This window comes from Mesoplodon bidens (assembly GCF_964165515.1).
Source record: "Mesoplodon bidens genome assembly, contig: HAP1_SCAFFOLD_49, whole genome shotgun sequence".
In the NCBI taxonomy this organism is placed as follows: Eukaryota; Metazoa; Chordata; class Mammalia; order Artiodactyla; family Ziphiidae; genus Mesoplodon; species Mesoplodon bidens.
Window position 1 is genome coordinate 1,096,216 of NW_027671810.1, and position 16,067 is coordinate 1,112,282.

The 16,067-nt window shown below is 43.3% G+C and overlaps 1 protein-coding gene across 1 annotated transcript in view; it reads right to left on the bottom strand.

Annotated features, from left to right (window-relative positions):
• The window catches only part of LOC308610997 (E3 ubiquitin-protein ligase RLIM-like), a 131,638-nt gene extending 120,289 nt beyond the window's left edge, over window positions 1-11,349 (bottom strand). Inside the window, exons 1-4 of the mRNA XM_081259950.1 lie at window positions 11,128-11,349; window positions 10,712-10,772; window positions 8,691-10,483; window positions 4,212-4,225 (exon numbers count right to left, since the gene is read on the bottom strand). Of these exons, the coding sequence (XP_081116076.1) occupies window positions 4,212-4,225; window positions 8,691-10,353 (1,677 nt within the window). The 5' untranslated portion in view covers window positions 10,354-10,483; window positions 10,712-10,772; window positions 11,128-11,349. The remainder of the gene's footprint in view (window positions 1-4,211; window positions 4,226-8,690; window positions 10,484-10,711; window positions 10,773-11,127) is intronic.
• Window positions 11,350-16,067: the final 4,718 nt, after the last annotated feature.

Here is a 16,067-nt window from a genome sequence, read left to right on the forward strand (position 1 = left end):
TTTTTCTAGTTTCCTCCACTACCTGACTACAACTCTCCAAACTAGTGTTTCCAAATTTTCTCCCACCCTTTTGACTTGGAACCATTGAAACTAAAACTGCCTTTTTTTCTGAAGTCCTGCATACTGAAGGTAGATATCTTAATATAAACTTCAGAGAAATCTCCACAGCAGCTCATGTTTAGACAGTCTTCTTCGTTCCTGTTGCTATATGGACCACTCAGAAAGCTTACCTGAACATCTGATGGACATTCAAACTACAAAAGATGCTTTAACCCTGACATTTAGAGATCTTCTCAACTGTCTACCCTCAGAACTCAAAAACTGATATGAAATTTGCCTCAATTATTAACCATTGTTTTTTTGTCTCCATAGCAATGCCTCTTTTTATTTTATTTATTTATTTATTTATTTATTTTGTTAATCTTTTTGCGGTATGCGGGCCTCTCACTGCTGTGGCCTCTCCCGTTGCGGAGCACAGGCTCCGGACGCGCAGGCCCAGCGGCCATGGCTCACGGGCCCAGCCGCTCTGCGGCATATGGGATCCTCCCAGACCGGGGCACGAACCCGTATCCCCTGCATCGGCAGGCGGACTCTCAACCACTGCGCCACCAGGGAGGCCCACAATGCCTCTTTTTAAATACCTGATTGCTGGTACAGTAAGCTTAACTTCTACTTGGAAATACTGCTTTGGAAGAGAAAATTAAGGTAAAATGATCATATGGATGGACTCTAATCCAATATGACTTGTATCTTTATAAGGAGGGAATATTAGAACACAGACATGCACAGACTGAGGGGCAACAATGTGAGGACACAGCGAGAAGGTAGCCATCAAAGGAGAGAGACCTCAAAGAAACTAAACTTGATACTTTGATCTTGGACTTCTAGCCTCTAGAGCTATGAGAAAATATGTTTTTGTTGTTTAAGCCACCTAGTAGCCAGTGCGGTATTTTGTTATGGCAGCCCTAGCAAACAAATACAATCACTATTAGGGAAAAAAAAAAAATCATGTGCTTTGTTATTCCAGTAGAATGATTTTAACACTGATTACTTCTTACCTTGAGATTATAAAAGACAGTGATAAACATTACTGTAGAGTATATATGAGTTGTGTCCTATGAAACAAAGGAAGTTAACAAACACCTCTCAGCTGTAGATGATGCCATGTGTTCATCTGATCAGCAAGAGGACATGAGTGGAAGGGAGAACCTTTTCTGCTTCAGACAAGCAACTTCCTGGGTTGCCCTGAGTATGACAAAGAGGGCCATTGCTTGGGGTCCAGGTCTCCAAGCAGTCACAACACGCCTCAGGAACCCACAAGAAAATTGTGAAGGAAGAATATTACTAGCCAGGCCCATATGAATCTTTTCCTCCCATCACTGTTCTTTTGTGAAAAATTCTTCCAAATACACATTTTTGTCCCAAAATATCATGTTGGACACTCGCTACTAGGAGCAAATTTTTCTAGCATCTCTGTTGGATGAATTTTCACACTTGCAAAATCACTCAGAAAAGAGTTCATCCTCCCAACACCTCCCCTGCACCAGTGTCCCCCTAAACAGCATCTGACCACAATATGAAGGAACTTACCTCCCAGGTAAACAGGTGCTTGAATGTGATTTAATTATCTCTGCATCCTCTCCCTGGTCTCCCTGTGAAATCTAGTCACCTCTTTGCATTAAAGCATTTCTGTGAGAAGCCCTGTAAGGTGCTGGCTATTCTCAATTCTGTCCTGCTGGTTTCTCTGAAGTGCCCAGAAGCTGTCCTCTCCACACACAAACTGTTCTGACAAACTTCATTTGAATGATTTGGATTTTAATTCTCAATTTGCTTCTGTTCCTAAGCCTAAAGGCTTTTTTTTTTTTTAACCAATTCAGAAAAAAGCATCATTAAAAAAAAGACAAGGTTGGGCTTCCCTGGTGGCGCAGTGGTTGAGAGTCTGCCTGCCGATGCAGGGGACACGGGTTCGTGCCCCGGTCCAGGAAGATCCCACATGCCGTGGAGCGGCTGGACCCGTGAGCCATGACCGCTGAGCTGGCGTGTCCGGAGCCTGTGCTCTGCAACGGGAGAGGCCACAACAGTGAGAGGCCAGCGTACCAAAAAAAAAAAAAAAAAAAAAAAAGACAAGGCTACTCGCAGATCTAACATACTAAGCTTTAACTTAGTATGTTCTTAGGACTGATGTTTTCCAAGGAACAAACTTTCTTGTTTCCTGTGCAATAATAAAGGTTTGTTATAAAAGTTAAGTACAAAAAGTGAGAAAAAATAAAAATAGTGGTATCTTCACAGTTGAGTTTTTAACATATTTTCTGATACATGTAAAAAGAGAAAAATTGGCAAAATGAGTACCAACATTTTTAAAAATAAGAATTAAGCCTAAATCCCTGGATTTACCAATTTTATAAAATAAGAAAGTAACATTTTATAAAATACAATTTTATGAAATATGATTTTATAAAATTTGTTTAGCTAAGTAACAAATGATTTGCCCACAAAACAGATTTAGCTGGTGGAGTCCAGGGGGCACATTCTACAAAATAAATTTATTGACACTGTAAAGGGTTACTAGCATAAAATTGTGGTGGGAATAAAAAGGGCAGTGACCTTCGTCCTGAAGTTTAGGAGTGATCCCTGAATTGAGAGATATCTGAGTTGAAGTGGTCACTGGAAACAAATGGTAGAGACAAATCACAGAGAGCAGACTGTATCAATTCCAGCTTCTGGACTCAGAGAAGGAAGGAAGAGCTTCAGATTTCATTGCAGAGAATGAGGCTGAGAAACTTTAAAATCAGATGCTTTTTCCCAGATCCAGGGCGCCAGCTAATGCACAAAAATGCTTAAAGCCACATAGGTATGTCACCTTTATTTCCTAGAGAAGATGTTAGCATTTTCTAAATCCTCATCTACCGTGCCTGGCATGCATTATTTTATAGCTTTCTGGAAGTTTCATCAGCACCACTGGTATATCTGTAGTACGATGTGTCTGTGGAGAGTAGAGAATGCAGGTCCGGGCTGGGGGCAACGGACTTTTCTAGCTACCACAGTGAGTGGTGCCCCTGCAAACCTGAGTAAGGAAGACAACTTGCCTTTGGGTGGGTAGTGTTACAATCTGCATGTCTAGGGGCACAAATGTAAAGACTGACCCTGTTCTGGGAATGATTATGATTCTGACTGACCTCAAAGGGGTAATTATGAAACCCCTGGATCATCAGGATCTGGATGTTCCCTACTTTTTCCATGGTGTGATCATGACAGAAAGTGTGGCTGTAGATATCTGGGAACATTTCCAGAAATGTCCTCCTATAGGAGTTAATTATAAAGTAAATGTGTATAAAAGAGAAAATAATATTGAAACCTATCAAGGGGAGTAGATCTTAAGGGTTAATATTGTAGATGGACTACTTTGGAAACAATCTTTTTCCCTTGGAGTATTAAGAAGTCATCGCATAATTGCCATCTCTCCACATTTTGTTCTAGAGTGCCTGGTTTCTTGATATCAGTGTGAGACCTGTTTTAAATAAAAATCTATTTGTAAAAATCCAGATCTGTAATATGTTCTAAATATCATTGTAGTGTCTTTTAACTCTAGATTAAAAATCACTTCATTTTCAACAAAATATTTTGATGTAAACATCAAATGTTTTGAAAACAAAGGGGATCTGTTTTTGTTGTTTTCTCTTTTATCTAATTTTTGTATCCATTTTGTCTGGGCATATTAAATGGTAAAAATATTTATAAGATTTGCACTAGGTGAATCTTCTTAAAAAGAAAATACGGAAGGCCACAGAGTCTGGGAATATTAATATCTTTTTAATAGATTGATCCCCCTTGATTTCTTATTCTGGAGTAAAGGTACAAGTTTTTCCATGAAAATTAGACACACAAATCATCTGACACAATGTACGACAGATGGAAAATGGTTGATGGGAATTTTGCTTTAATGCACATTGTTCATTGTAATTTTGCCCAGCTTAATGAACTGTGAATTAATAATGAGGAGCAACACATTCAACGTATTATAGTAATAAAGTGCTTTTATGGACATTTTTCATGTTTCCAGACTTCCTTGGCCACCCTGAACAACTTTAACTCAAAGGATTAAAAAATAATCGCTTATTTAACTGTGTTAAAATAGTCAACTTTGAAAAGGATATTTTCCTGTATGAACTTTTTCCTAATTGATCCCATTTGGTTCTGATCAGTAAACTTACCTGAGTAAGCTGCACTATTGAAAAAAAAGTGATCTGATCGAGTCTTAGATGACATACGTGACCAGAGTCCATTGCTTTCTGATTCAACGACATAAAGGAGTAAAGGGAAAAAATTAATAATTATACAATTTTTAATTAGGAGAATAGAAAAACTAAATTTCTTGTAGAAATAAGCCCAAAGAGTCTCGTGTCAGCCCTGTTCCTCTTAAAAGACCGTGACGCTGTAATACCAATGGATAATCTGGGAGACAACCAGCTGTCATTAAGATAGATTTTACCAAGGCAAGGGCAATAGGTTGCTTATTAGCAGTGAGAAATCAGTAGTCTTTTAGAAGTGTACCCTTTGGAAAGTGTGAGATATATAATAAATGAAAGCCTTTCATTATTCATTGTTATAAGCCAGATGTAGATTAAATGTACACTACCTTCAATTCAGATATTAAGATATCCTTCCCTCAGTAATTTTATGAGGTAACATGTAGAATGTCAACCATAGGCTAAGTCATATATTTTATAATCTTTCAAAAATTTTTTAAGCAATGTGTTAACCCTATAATGAATATAAAATGGATCCTAACTGCATGTCTTAGAAAATGTGCATTTCATAGAATTATTTAAGAATGAATCCTTAATAGCCCATCTTTTTAAGTATGTTAGCTGAACGTTATGATTATGTGATATCATTTTAGGGCATTACCACATTTTAAGAAATAAACTAATATTCAGAAGCATAATTTTGCCAGAATGTAAAATTTAAAAGCAGAAATTTGACTTGTGAAAAATCCTCACATGATTATTGGCCTGTTAAAAAATAAAGCAAACCTCACAAACCTAATGCAAGCTATTATGTGCAAAATAATGTGCTAGTTACACAGCCCTCTGGGAAGTGAATGTGAGTCCGGATGCTTCTTTCTTGGTTTATTTCATTCCTAGAGTACCTTTGTTGCAGTTTTTTCTTATGTTCCCAAAGGAAACAAGTAAGCCATCTCAAGTTTAAGCTTTGTCCTCAATAAAGTAAAAAATGTGCCAGATACCATTTGACTGGATGATAACTAAAACTGGACAAATATTTTCTCTCACTGGAGACTGACAGTGTTTTAGTTGTGCTTAAAATTTGTGATTCTCCTAAAAAAAGGGTACAAATGAAAACTTATGGTTACCAGGAGATAAGGGGGGAAGGATAAATTGGGAGATTGGGATTGACATATACACACGACTATATACAAAATAGATAATAATAACCTACTGTATAGCACGGGGAGCTCCACTCAATACTCTGTAATGGCCTCTATGGGAAAAGAATCTTTTAAAAAAGTGGACATATGTATATGTATAACTGGCTCTCTTTGCTGTACACCTGAAACTAACACAAATTTGTAACTCAACTATACTCCACTAAAAATCTTTTAAAATAAATAAATAGAGTACTACATGCATTTCTAAGAAATAAACATTATTTTCTTCATTCTTCTAAAATAAATAAAAATAAAATAATGTAATATGTGATTTTCAAGCTAATGAACACCTAAGAATGAAATTTGAAAATCTACATTTGGAATGTATAATTCCTTTGTTCAGAGGCAGTGACATTACAAAAGAACAAAACTTCTCAAACATTTCCCCATTTAGAGTAATGCTGACAGTGAGTGTCTGGTGGATCTCAGAGGGGCACAACTGATAATATATTTATCATGCTGCCAGTTTGCTAAGTGGTTTCATATTCACTAAGAAAGACTTGTCAATGGATACTGAAGAATAGATGTGAGGTCTCTGTGAGGTCTTTGTGCCAAGTCTCTGTGTGTTGTCTCTGGGTGAGATCTCTGTGTGAAGTCTCTGTATGCGGTCCCTTTGGAAGGTATCTCTGGGAAATCTGTTAAATCTGTGCTAGGTTTCTGTCTGAGGGTCTGTGAAGCAACATGAGGTCCCTGTGTGAGGTGTCAGTATGTGATCTCTGAGAAAGGTGTTTGCGTGAGAAGTCTCTCTTGGGAGGTGTGTCTGTGAAGTCTTTGTGTATTGTCTCTGGGTCTCTCCATTTCTTTTTTTCTTTTGGTCTCTCAATTTCTTGTCTTACTGTACCTTATGGAAGACGGAGCAGCAAGAGAAGGGCAAAGGGACTTGCTTCTTTCTGTTTTCTTGCTGTTCCATCAGCATCACCTGTCTGTGGCACCCTCCCAGCAGGAGCCAGGGGGGTCCAAGTCCAGCTTCCCCATATTCCCAGAACTCACTTCTGGGTGCCCCTGAGAGCACCCAGCAGCAGCCAGGCTCAGGTCCCAGCCCTGTCATCTCTTTCCTCTGGGTACCGACCCCTCCCACAAGTCCTGGCTCCACTCTCACTGCTCTGCCTATTCTGGAGGCTGCCTTGGGAATTGGGGCCCAGAGGTAGGGCCTGGCTCCAGGGAGAAACCAGGGGTGTGAGCAGTCCTGTGCTCACTCTGCCCCCTCCACCCCAGGTCACAGCAATTCCACGTGTTGAGGGGCCTGACAGGGATGGGGGATGGGGTCCATTTCTGTTGTCATCTGGATCAGGGGCATCAGCTAGAACAGAAATTTCCACAATGAGAAAGACACCACCTGGAGCTGTGTCCACCATGAGCCTTGCACATGGCAGGAAGCACCAAATCACTCTAGAGAAATTCTTCCTCGTCTCCCTGCTTTTCCATATGGATGGGGGTCAGGAGACAAGAAAAGCTGTGCCAGAAGCAGATCAGTGGAACACCCCTGGATTGCACCCTGCCCCATCCACTTTGCACAGGTCACCTCCACACCACCACAAATCCTGTCTGATTGCTTCTTCACCTGCCAGGCTCTGGGGTGATCAAGGACTGGGAGACAGGCAAGGCTTACTACACAATCACAGGCCAGTCCCCACCTCTCCCCTGGAGCAGTCCTTGGGCCATGTGTTTACGTGAAGGTCACCAGACTAGGAGTCACATCCCAAGTTCCCTAGTCCTGGCTTTTACACCTATTGTTAACTTATCCTTCCTAAAAGTCAAGAGGTGATGAGGTGTAAGCTTATTAAATATAGTATTAAGAGATTAACCTTCCCTGATTTGCTTTACTTCTATAAGTTTGACCTTCTGTTTTGACCTAAAGGTGGTTTCTCTAGGTCTGTGATCTTAGAGTTGGAATAGGGTAGAGACCCTGGGGTGGGGCCATGATGAGCTACTGGACCCTTAACTTTTCCTCCCCTTTAGGCCTTTAGATGGTGCTTGTATGTCAGGGGGCTGCTCTTTCAGAACTGCACATTTATGGGAATCTGGTACCACTTTGCCTCCTTCCTTCGATCCAGGGATTTTTCTACACCTACATCCCACCCTAAATTCACAGTGTTTGACCATCAGATAGTTACTACCCACAGTCACACCCCTATTCCATTCATCCAAAACTCCTTCTCTGGGGTTAACATAGAGTGGAAGGTAGGTGACCCATGAACATAGCCATTCATTTATATGGGACTGCACTCAACACAGCCCTCAGCAGCCTCCCTGATACTCCCCCCACCTACACACACAGAGCTGGAAATGCCATCCTTGTTGCTGCTCTAAAGTCTAGGAAAAACAGAGGTGGGGGAGGGTGATGCTGTACATTTTATTATGCCTAAGCTAAAAGGGGTTCATAGGGCATATCTCAATCCCAGCCTTCATCAGAGAGAGAAGGAACTCTTAAGAGCAGATGTTGGATATTCCCTACCAAGAGATCCAGGGGCAAGATTTCTCCCGTTTCTGAACTCAGAGCCCATACTCTATTCCCCCCAAACTTCCATCCACTTGGCTCTGACACTTCCTGGAGCCTGAATTGCAATGTCCGGCCCTATCGTGTAAACCTATCCACTACAGTTGCATAAAGTTCAAAGTAGCATAGAAGAAGGAGAAAGACTGGTTGAACCAGGTCCTTGGGTGTGGGTTTCATAGGTTTTTCCCATCTCATTGTTAGAGTAATTTTGGTTTGTGTAATGACAGTATCATAAGGTGCAATGAAGGGACACGAGACAAGGAGCAAGCTTGTGATGCTACTGTCCACCTCCCTCCATGCCCCTCCCTTCTAGAAGACAAAGTGCACAGCACAGACAGCAGCCATTACACTATGTTTTTATTAGAAAAAAAAATATGTATATATATATATATATATATATGTATTGGGGAACATTAAATATCTTGGATGTGCTAATGAGAAAATCATTTTCTCTACATGGACTGAATTTTTACTTGGAGATATGTTTTCCTACTAAAGGGAAGACTAAAGAAGGATTTTACTGTCGACCAGGCAAGACACCTCCCCAAAGATGACAATGCCTTGGACAGTGTTGATGGCGGGCTGGGGCACCTGGACTCTTTGGCCCATACTGGCAGGTACTAACTGGAAACAAACTCTTCTTGGGGGGCAAGGATGGGAGGCACCTTAGGCCCAGCTGCTCATCGTCGAACCTTACACTTTTCAAACTATGTTGGTGTCTGACTTCCCTTTCCCTGATAGAACAACTCTGGCCCTTGGAGGTGGCTTTATGACCACAGGCTGTATAACCCATCATTCTCCCTTGCTCTGGGTAGGAGGTAAGCCTATGGTAGCAGAAGCACCCACATACTGGGACTTGGAATTCCAGTTTGTGTTCATTTAACTTTGTGGCATGAAGTCCATGGTGAATTGCTCTTTTTTCTTCTGGGATCTGTCCAACAGCTCTCATGCGTGCCTGACCCTCAGCAGTCTCACTCTTCAAGGTTGATCTGCTTTTGACTGATCCGTGACTCTGGGCAGTGGCTGATATGGGCTTTTTTTTTTTTTGCAGAGCATCTCGACCATTGACTTTTTTCTTGGGGAAAATCCACTTTAAAAATAGCCTCATCCTTTTTCTGAAGAGGCTTTCTGTAGGGTTATGTTTCTTCTCTGGCATGAGCTGGAGACATCTGCTCCCAATAGAGTCTGTTATTCCCCTGACCTGGGCAGGGCGGCTCATACTTCCAGCTTGAGAGGTCCCTAATTCTTTAAACCTTTCTTCATGCTCTCCTGGTTTATGCCTCCTACAGTCCTCTCTTTTGTAAGTAGGGGCAATCATCTTGCTCTGGCTCTTCCATGAGTCTTGGAGTTTTGAAGTTTTGGGCTCCTGCTGCCCTAGGTGGCTCCTTTGGGCTTCCATAAGGCCACTTGGCTCCTGGGAAGCTAACCTGTCTCTGGTGGGGACTCTCTGGGGATGGCACTGAGGCACCTGAGAAGCCAAGTTGTCTGCAGCAAGGAACCTGTGTTTGGGAAAGTCCTGAAGCTGGTTGTCTGACTGTACCTTTACTTTGGAGTTAAACTCACTAGCAACCTCCATGTTAAGGCATGGCTCACCTGGATGTTGGAAAACAGACAGTCTAGGTAGTAGGAAACTTCTACTGGCCCCTGGCACCTCTAAACTCCTCATATGTACATTTGTGGTTTGGGATTTTGTCAACACTTTGGTTTCCAAGATAACACTAGACTGTGGTTGAAGAGCAGGAGACTCCTTGGCCTCCACAGCCTCCCTGGCCTCTTCACCTCTCAAAGATGGGGATCCTAAGTTCACCTCCATCACTGTTACCCTATGGCAGGGGTCTCGTGAGGCCTGACCACCACTCTCCTCTCTTGGCTCATTCCTGACCATTGCTGAACTTGGACCTGGCTCTAGGCTGTCCCTCTTGACCCCTTCCACACTCTCACTCTTCCAGGTTCTGCCCACAAGGCTGAGTGTGAGGGACTGAGAAGGTGGCCTGTCCTCCTGTCCAGTCAGAGAAGCCTTTGAGGGTCCATGGTAGTCAGCAGATGGAATCGCTCCCAGGGCACTCTGGATTTCCTTACACACAGCTGAGGGGGCAAGGAGAGGCCTCTTCACGGTAGGAACTGACTCTTCTGTTATCACCTTCTCTCCTGAATGAGCCTGAGGAGGTTTCTCCAGGAACTCAGCACACTTGACTTTTGAGTGGGACCCAGATACACAGGTGGCTGAAGGGGAAGTGGCAAACTGTAGAATGGTGGAGGGTTGGAACTTTTTCGACTTAAAGAGATTTATGGGCTTGAGGACCTTGAGGGGTCGGGTCCACCTGTGCTTTACCCAAAACCTTTTAATATGTGCTTCCAGTACCTCTCGAGTGTCTGGATCAGGGAAGGAAACCCTACAGGAGGTGTTCATGCAGGGTTCCCAACCCTTCAAGCAGTATCTTCCACAGGCTCCAGCAGGCACTGCTTTGCACGTCTCACCAGGAGGGTCTGGACATGAGAGCTGATGAAAGTTGCCCTTGCCAGGAAGCCTCCCCAGGCAGCTGTAGGAGAGCAGATGGGGCCAGGATGGCTGGACAGGACAGGCAGGGGTGGGCACCTGCAGCCCAAGAACCCTCCTCTGCCCCCACACTGACTTCATAATGCCCCTGCTCTCCTTCACCCTAGGGCTTTAGCCACGCCCTCCCACGGCTCCCCCTTCCAGGGCTGGGGTCACATTAGAGGCTCGGGGAGGAAGGACGACCCAGGAGAGAAGGGGAAAGATTCTTTACCTTTGCAGAAGTGAAACCAGGTCCTGAGTCCCCTCCAGTTCTTCCAGGCAATCTCTGAAAGCTGGAAATCAGGAGACTGGGTCATGGTGGTGAAGGCAGAGGCCTAAGAGCCTTTCAGGAGGCTGAGTGCAATGGCCCTTTAAGGGAAATCTTTGGAGGATTAGACTCTGGAGCCCAAGTATCAGTGTCCAAGGCCACATGTCCCTGACAGTGATGGTAAGTCTCACTTGAAAAGGGTTTGTCCTTTGCAAAGTGCTTCCACGTTCATTAGGCTCTGTTAATTAGGCTCAGGCTCTGTTTCCTGAGGAATAAGCTCTGCCACTGGCATTCTCAGAGACCGTGAAGCTGGGGCCTCAGGACTAGGAGAGATGGAAGCTAACTCTCGGGTCACGCAGGGCTGAATGGCAAAGGCTTACCTTTCAAAGATCCACTTTTCTTCCTACTCCTGCTCCTCCCCTTCAGCTTTACTTGATGCTGAGAGATAAGAAAAAGTGAGGGGCTAACACCCAACTCTCACTGTCCTCTATCTAGGCAAGCTGTGTTCATGAACAACATGACTTTCTACATTTAACTAAAACTCTGTGGGTTTTTTTCCCCTTTTACTTATTTTTAAAGTGGATAACAATCTTCAGTTTTTCTTCTTTGAAGAGTGCAAAGAAGGTTTTTTTTTTTTTTTTTTTTTTTTGGGCAGGGGGGTATTCGGGCCTCTCACTGTTGTGGCCTCTCCCATTGCGGAGCACAGGCTCCGGACGCACAGGCCCAGCGGCCATGGCTCACAGGCCCAGCCACTCCGTGGCACGTGGGATCATCGCGGACCGGGACACGAACCTGCGTCCCCTGCATTGGCAGGGGGACTCTCAACCACTGCACCACCAGGGAAGCCCAAGAAGGATTTTTTAAGTTTTAATCACCATAGATTTCTTCTGTCACTGTTCCTCTGATCAAGAAACACACACATTCTCAGACCTAAATGCCCACGTGAGCTTTGTCAGATAGGATTCTGCTTCCCAAGGCCAGACCTCTAGTCCAGCCTCTTCTCTCAGGCTCTCAGGGGCTCAGCCCCAACACAGAGGAAGGTCTCACTTGAGACACCCGCTGTGGGAAGGTGGCTGGTGAACCAGGGCTCAGGGGTCAGCCTTCCTGCAGAGATTGAACTCTTAGTAATCCAGTCCTTAACCATTAGTCACTGCATTTGGGACTTGCCCTGGAGCCCTCTACCATACCTGAACTCCTGGTCTAAGATCTTAGGCTAGAAATCCTCATGCCCACTCTAACCCCTCTCTGGCCTGGCTTTTCCCTAGAAGGATGATGTTCTATACTTTTCTGAGAGTTCCCATCTCAGGAGTCTCTCTACGTGGTTTAGAAAAGTGGAAATAAGAGTAAGAAAAAAAGAGAGAATCTCTGCTGGGATTAAGCCAAAGGTTTCTTACCTTCCTGATGTTTCTATGTTTCCTAGGTGGTGCTAAGAATAGATTACTCTGGAAGCAGTGGAGTAACATTAGGAAGAGCCCCAGTCCACACAGGAATCCAAGGATGATATCAATCACCCAGGAAGTTGGGCTGGATCTCAGCCAGATGGCAACAGTGTTTTTCAAAGAAAAGAGATTCTCCATCTTCTGAACTGCATTGCTGCCCTCAGGCAACAGAGCACTGGGAGTTTGCTTGATGGCAGAACCCCAGGCCTGCATCACAGAGCTGTGGCCTTGTCACAAAGGGCTCCTGAGTGTGGGGGAGGGGCAATAAGAGAAATAGGCTGAATCACTGCCCCTCCTTCCCATCCAGACCCACAGACACCTGCACCCTCCTGGGGCTTCCAGATCCCTCCTTCCAACTACTCTCATCCTGTCAGAGAGACCTTAGCCAATTTTCTCTTCATTCCATCTGGAACCTGGCTCCTTCATCCATTAGAGAGACCTTTACTTGAGGCCCACCAACTTGATAACTCTTGAACATCTTAAGCTGACCCTGGAAGACTAGCTGTTTCACAGACATTTTTACTCAGGATTTCCTTTGTCCTCAGCTCCAACTTTCCCGCATCATGTTTGTGTCTTGTGTAAACCCAGGGATAGAACTTGAATTTCTTTTACACTTATTTAGTTTTGTGAATTTTGAATAGTGTATGTTTTGCCTCATTTTCTATCAGAGGGAACTACACACAAAAATTAAAATAATTTATTTTTCAAAATTCATAAGTATGAAAGAATTATAAATAGCTATGTAATAGGGAAGAACAAATCTGCCTCCACATGAGATCTTTTTTACTTTAATCTTTATGCTTTGTTGCCTGAGCTAACTCTGTCCATCCCTGTGATCCAGGCTGGCTCTGCACTTTTTGTAAAACAATGTTGCCTAGAGCCTGAAATATACAGGATAGACTATTTCTAAGGCTCTGACTTTTAAGAGCCCATTCATGGAGATAAAAAGTTGCAGAACAGAGAATAATAATTGTTTTCTTGGAGGTTTACAGGAATACATGACCTGACCAGGATCTGACCCATCTGGCCAGCCTCTAGAACAAAGGATCCAACACCAAGATATTTGCAACAATTAGTCATGCCCCTCCCTCACCTTGCCTTTAAGAAGGCTTTGCTGAAAGCCTTCAGGGAGTTTGGGGTTTTTCCTGGGCATGAGCCACATGTCTTCTTGCATGGCACTGTGTAAACCTTTCTCTGCTTCAAACTCTGATGTTTCAGTATTTAGCCTCACTGTGCATCAGGCACACAGACTTGCATCTGGTAACAGTTAAACCTTCAAATGATGTTTTTGTAAGTTTGTAGTGTTTATAATTCTGGAGTTAGTAAATCTTTAAACTGCACAAAAACTTTTGGGACACACTGCAAACACGCACACACACACGTACTCATTTTCCTTAGCCAATCTAGTACTTTCAAATCCAATAATCCATACTTTTCTACTTAAAAAAAATCTTTCATATGTTGTCTCAACCCAACTTCTTAGTTTGCAATGATAAGACAGTCCCCACTCTCCAGATAAATTTTGAAATATGTGGTCTTAATCCATTAGGGCTGCTATAACAATATACCATAGACTGGGTAGATTACAAACAACAGACATTTATTACCACAGTTCTGGAGGCTGGGAAGCCCAAGATCAAGTCACCAGTATGGCCACCTCGTAGTGAGAGCTCTCTTCCAGGTTCACAGCTGGAGCCTTCTCTCTGTATCCTCATATGATGGGAGGAGGCTAGAGATATCTCTGGAGTCTCTTTTATAAGGCACTAATCCCATTCATGAAAGCTCATAAGCACTTTTGCACGGCCCCGCCTCCTATCTTTAAGAGGTAGGATTTCAACATGTAAATTTTGAGAGAACATTAACATTCAGACATGTGCACTCATTCTATACCCGGAAGCTAGGAATGGGTTAGGGTGAGCCAAGGTCCTGACCCTAAAGGGCTGTAGGGTGAAGAGTAGGACTAGGGGTCAACCCTTGGGGCTGAGCCAGGTCTTGAGCAGCCTCTTCAGATATTCCTAGTGTGTTATGGATGTATTCTCTTTTCTGAGTGTGCCTTGACTTTCCTGCCCCATCCTCCCAGGCCCCTGAAGCTTCAAGTCCAGCCTGAACCATATAGAAAGGGAGCTTTGAGTCTTACACAAAATCCCCTTATGACATCCCTTAGCAGTAACACAAGATTCACTGAAGGATTCACATGGTAAATATGTCTTAATGCCCCATGAGGGCTTTAAAATAATGTGTATTCTCTGCTTGTTGGTCATAATTTTATACAGTTTTAGTGGGAACGTGGGCATGTGAGGTTATTTGGCTATATTGCCATGAATGTGCACTTTCACAAACATATCTCCTACATCTACTATTTTTCCTACAGTCTTTTCCTCCCATATGATATTCTCACCTTAATTCAACCTTTTATCAAAATTTAGACTTAGGTCTGTCACCATGTGGACATGCTTTGTAACAAAATAGCTTCAACCGAGGAGGTCAGTGGAAGGCCTGGACCAGCTATCTTGGTTCCATGATAGTAAGCAAAGGATCGCAAACTACCATGTTAAGCTTAAGCACAAAGCGAAGTTGATTTAAGCATAGGTACACTCTCAGAGAGGGAGAGAGAGAAGGAGAGAGAAAGAGCAGGCTGTTTCTGAGAACAGGCTATTTCAGCGAAGTTAAGCAAGCCCAAAGCAAAGTATATCGAAGCAAAGGTACACTCTCGGGATGGCGGGGGGGATGGGTGTACTGTTTCTGCAAATTGAAAGCAGAATTCCTATAAAGGCTTACGAGCACTTTTCTTTTTTTTAAAGAAGATGTTGGGGGTAGGAGTTTTTATTAATTAATTTATTTATTTTTGCTGTGTTGGGTCTTCATTTCTGTGCGAGGGCTTTCTCTAGTTGTGGCAAGCGGGGGCCACTCTTCATCACGGTGCGCGGGCCTCTCACTATCGCGGCCTCTTGTTGCGGAGCACAGGGTCCAGACGCGCAGGCTCAGTAGTCGTGGCTCACGGGCCTAGTTGCTCCGCGGCATGTGGGATCCTCCCAGACCAGGGCTCGAACCCGTGTCCCCTGCATTAGCAGGCAGATTCTCAACCACTGCGCCACCAGGGAAGCCCCTTACGAGCGCTTTTAAGGAGCATTTTGCAGAGAGGCGGGGGTGAGTGACAAGGATCATTATTTGACTGACAGTCCTGAGCTATGTAACAAGTTTTCTGCTGCGCATGCTCTCATCCTTGAATCCCCAAGAAATGCCTACTGGGTGGGGGGAGGGGCAAAACCACATGTAATTTATTGTAATTATGGTATAATGAGTTTGGATTTACTATAGGGTATACGCCTGTCTGGTCTGGGCATGCACAGCCTGGAGAAGTCCCCTTATGTTACTGTGCCTCTCTTTATCAGGATAAGCTGCCCACCACCAGACCACAGTCTCTCCCGTTCTGGGTGGAGTCAAGGGAGAGTCCCCAGACGGCTGCGTGTGACTCAATTTCTTCTTCTTGTCTTTCTCACCACCGTCACCTCCTTGCTGCTAATGTCTGACTAACTACCTAACAGGTCTTCTTTGCATTCATATTTGCTCCCTAAATTTTCTCTATTACTTTATTTTCAATATGTTTTGTTTGATGGGGTTTTTTTTGGAAATTTAAAAATCTTATGATAACATTTACCTTGATTTCTTTAATTATTGTTCTACTGTTATTGATTTCTGCCATCTTATTTTATGCTTTATTTTCTACATTTTCTTTATTGTTTCTTTTTTTCCCTTCTTTGGCATCTTCCATTTTACAGGTCAAGGGTACTTATGTTTGTTTGACATTTGGGAATTTTTAATATTGTGATGGTTTTATATCTTGAATTATGTTAATTTTCTCCTCAATTTCTTACCCGTGG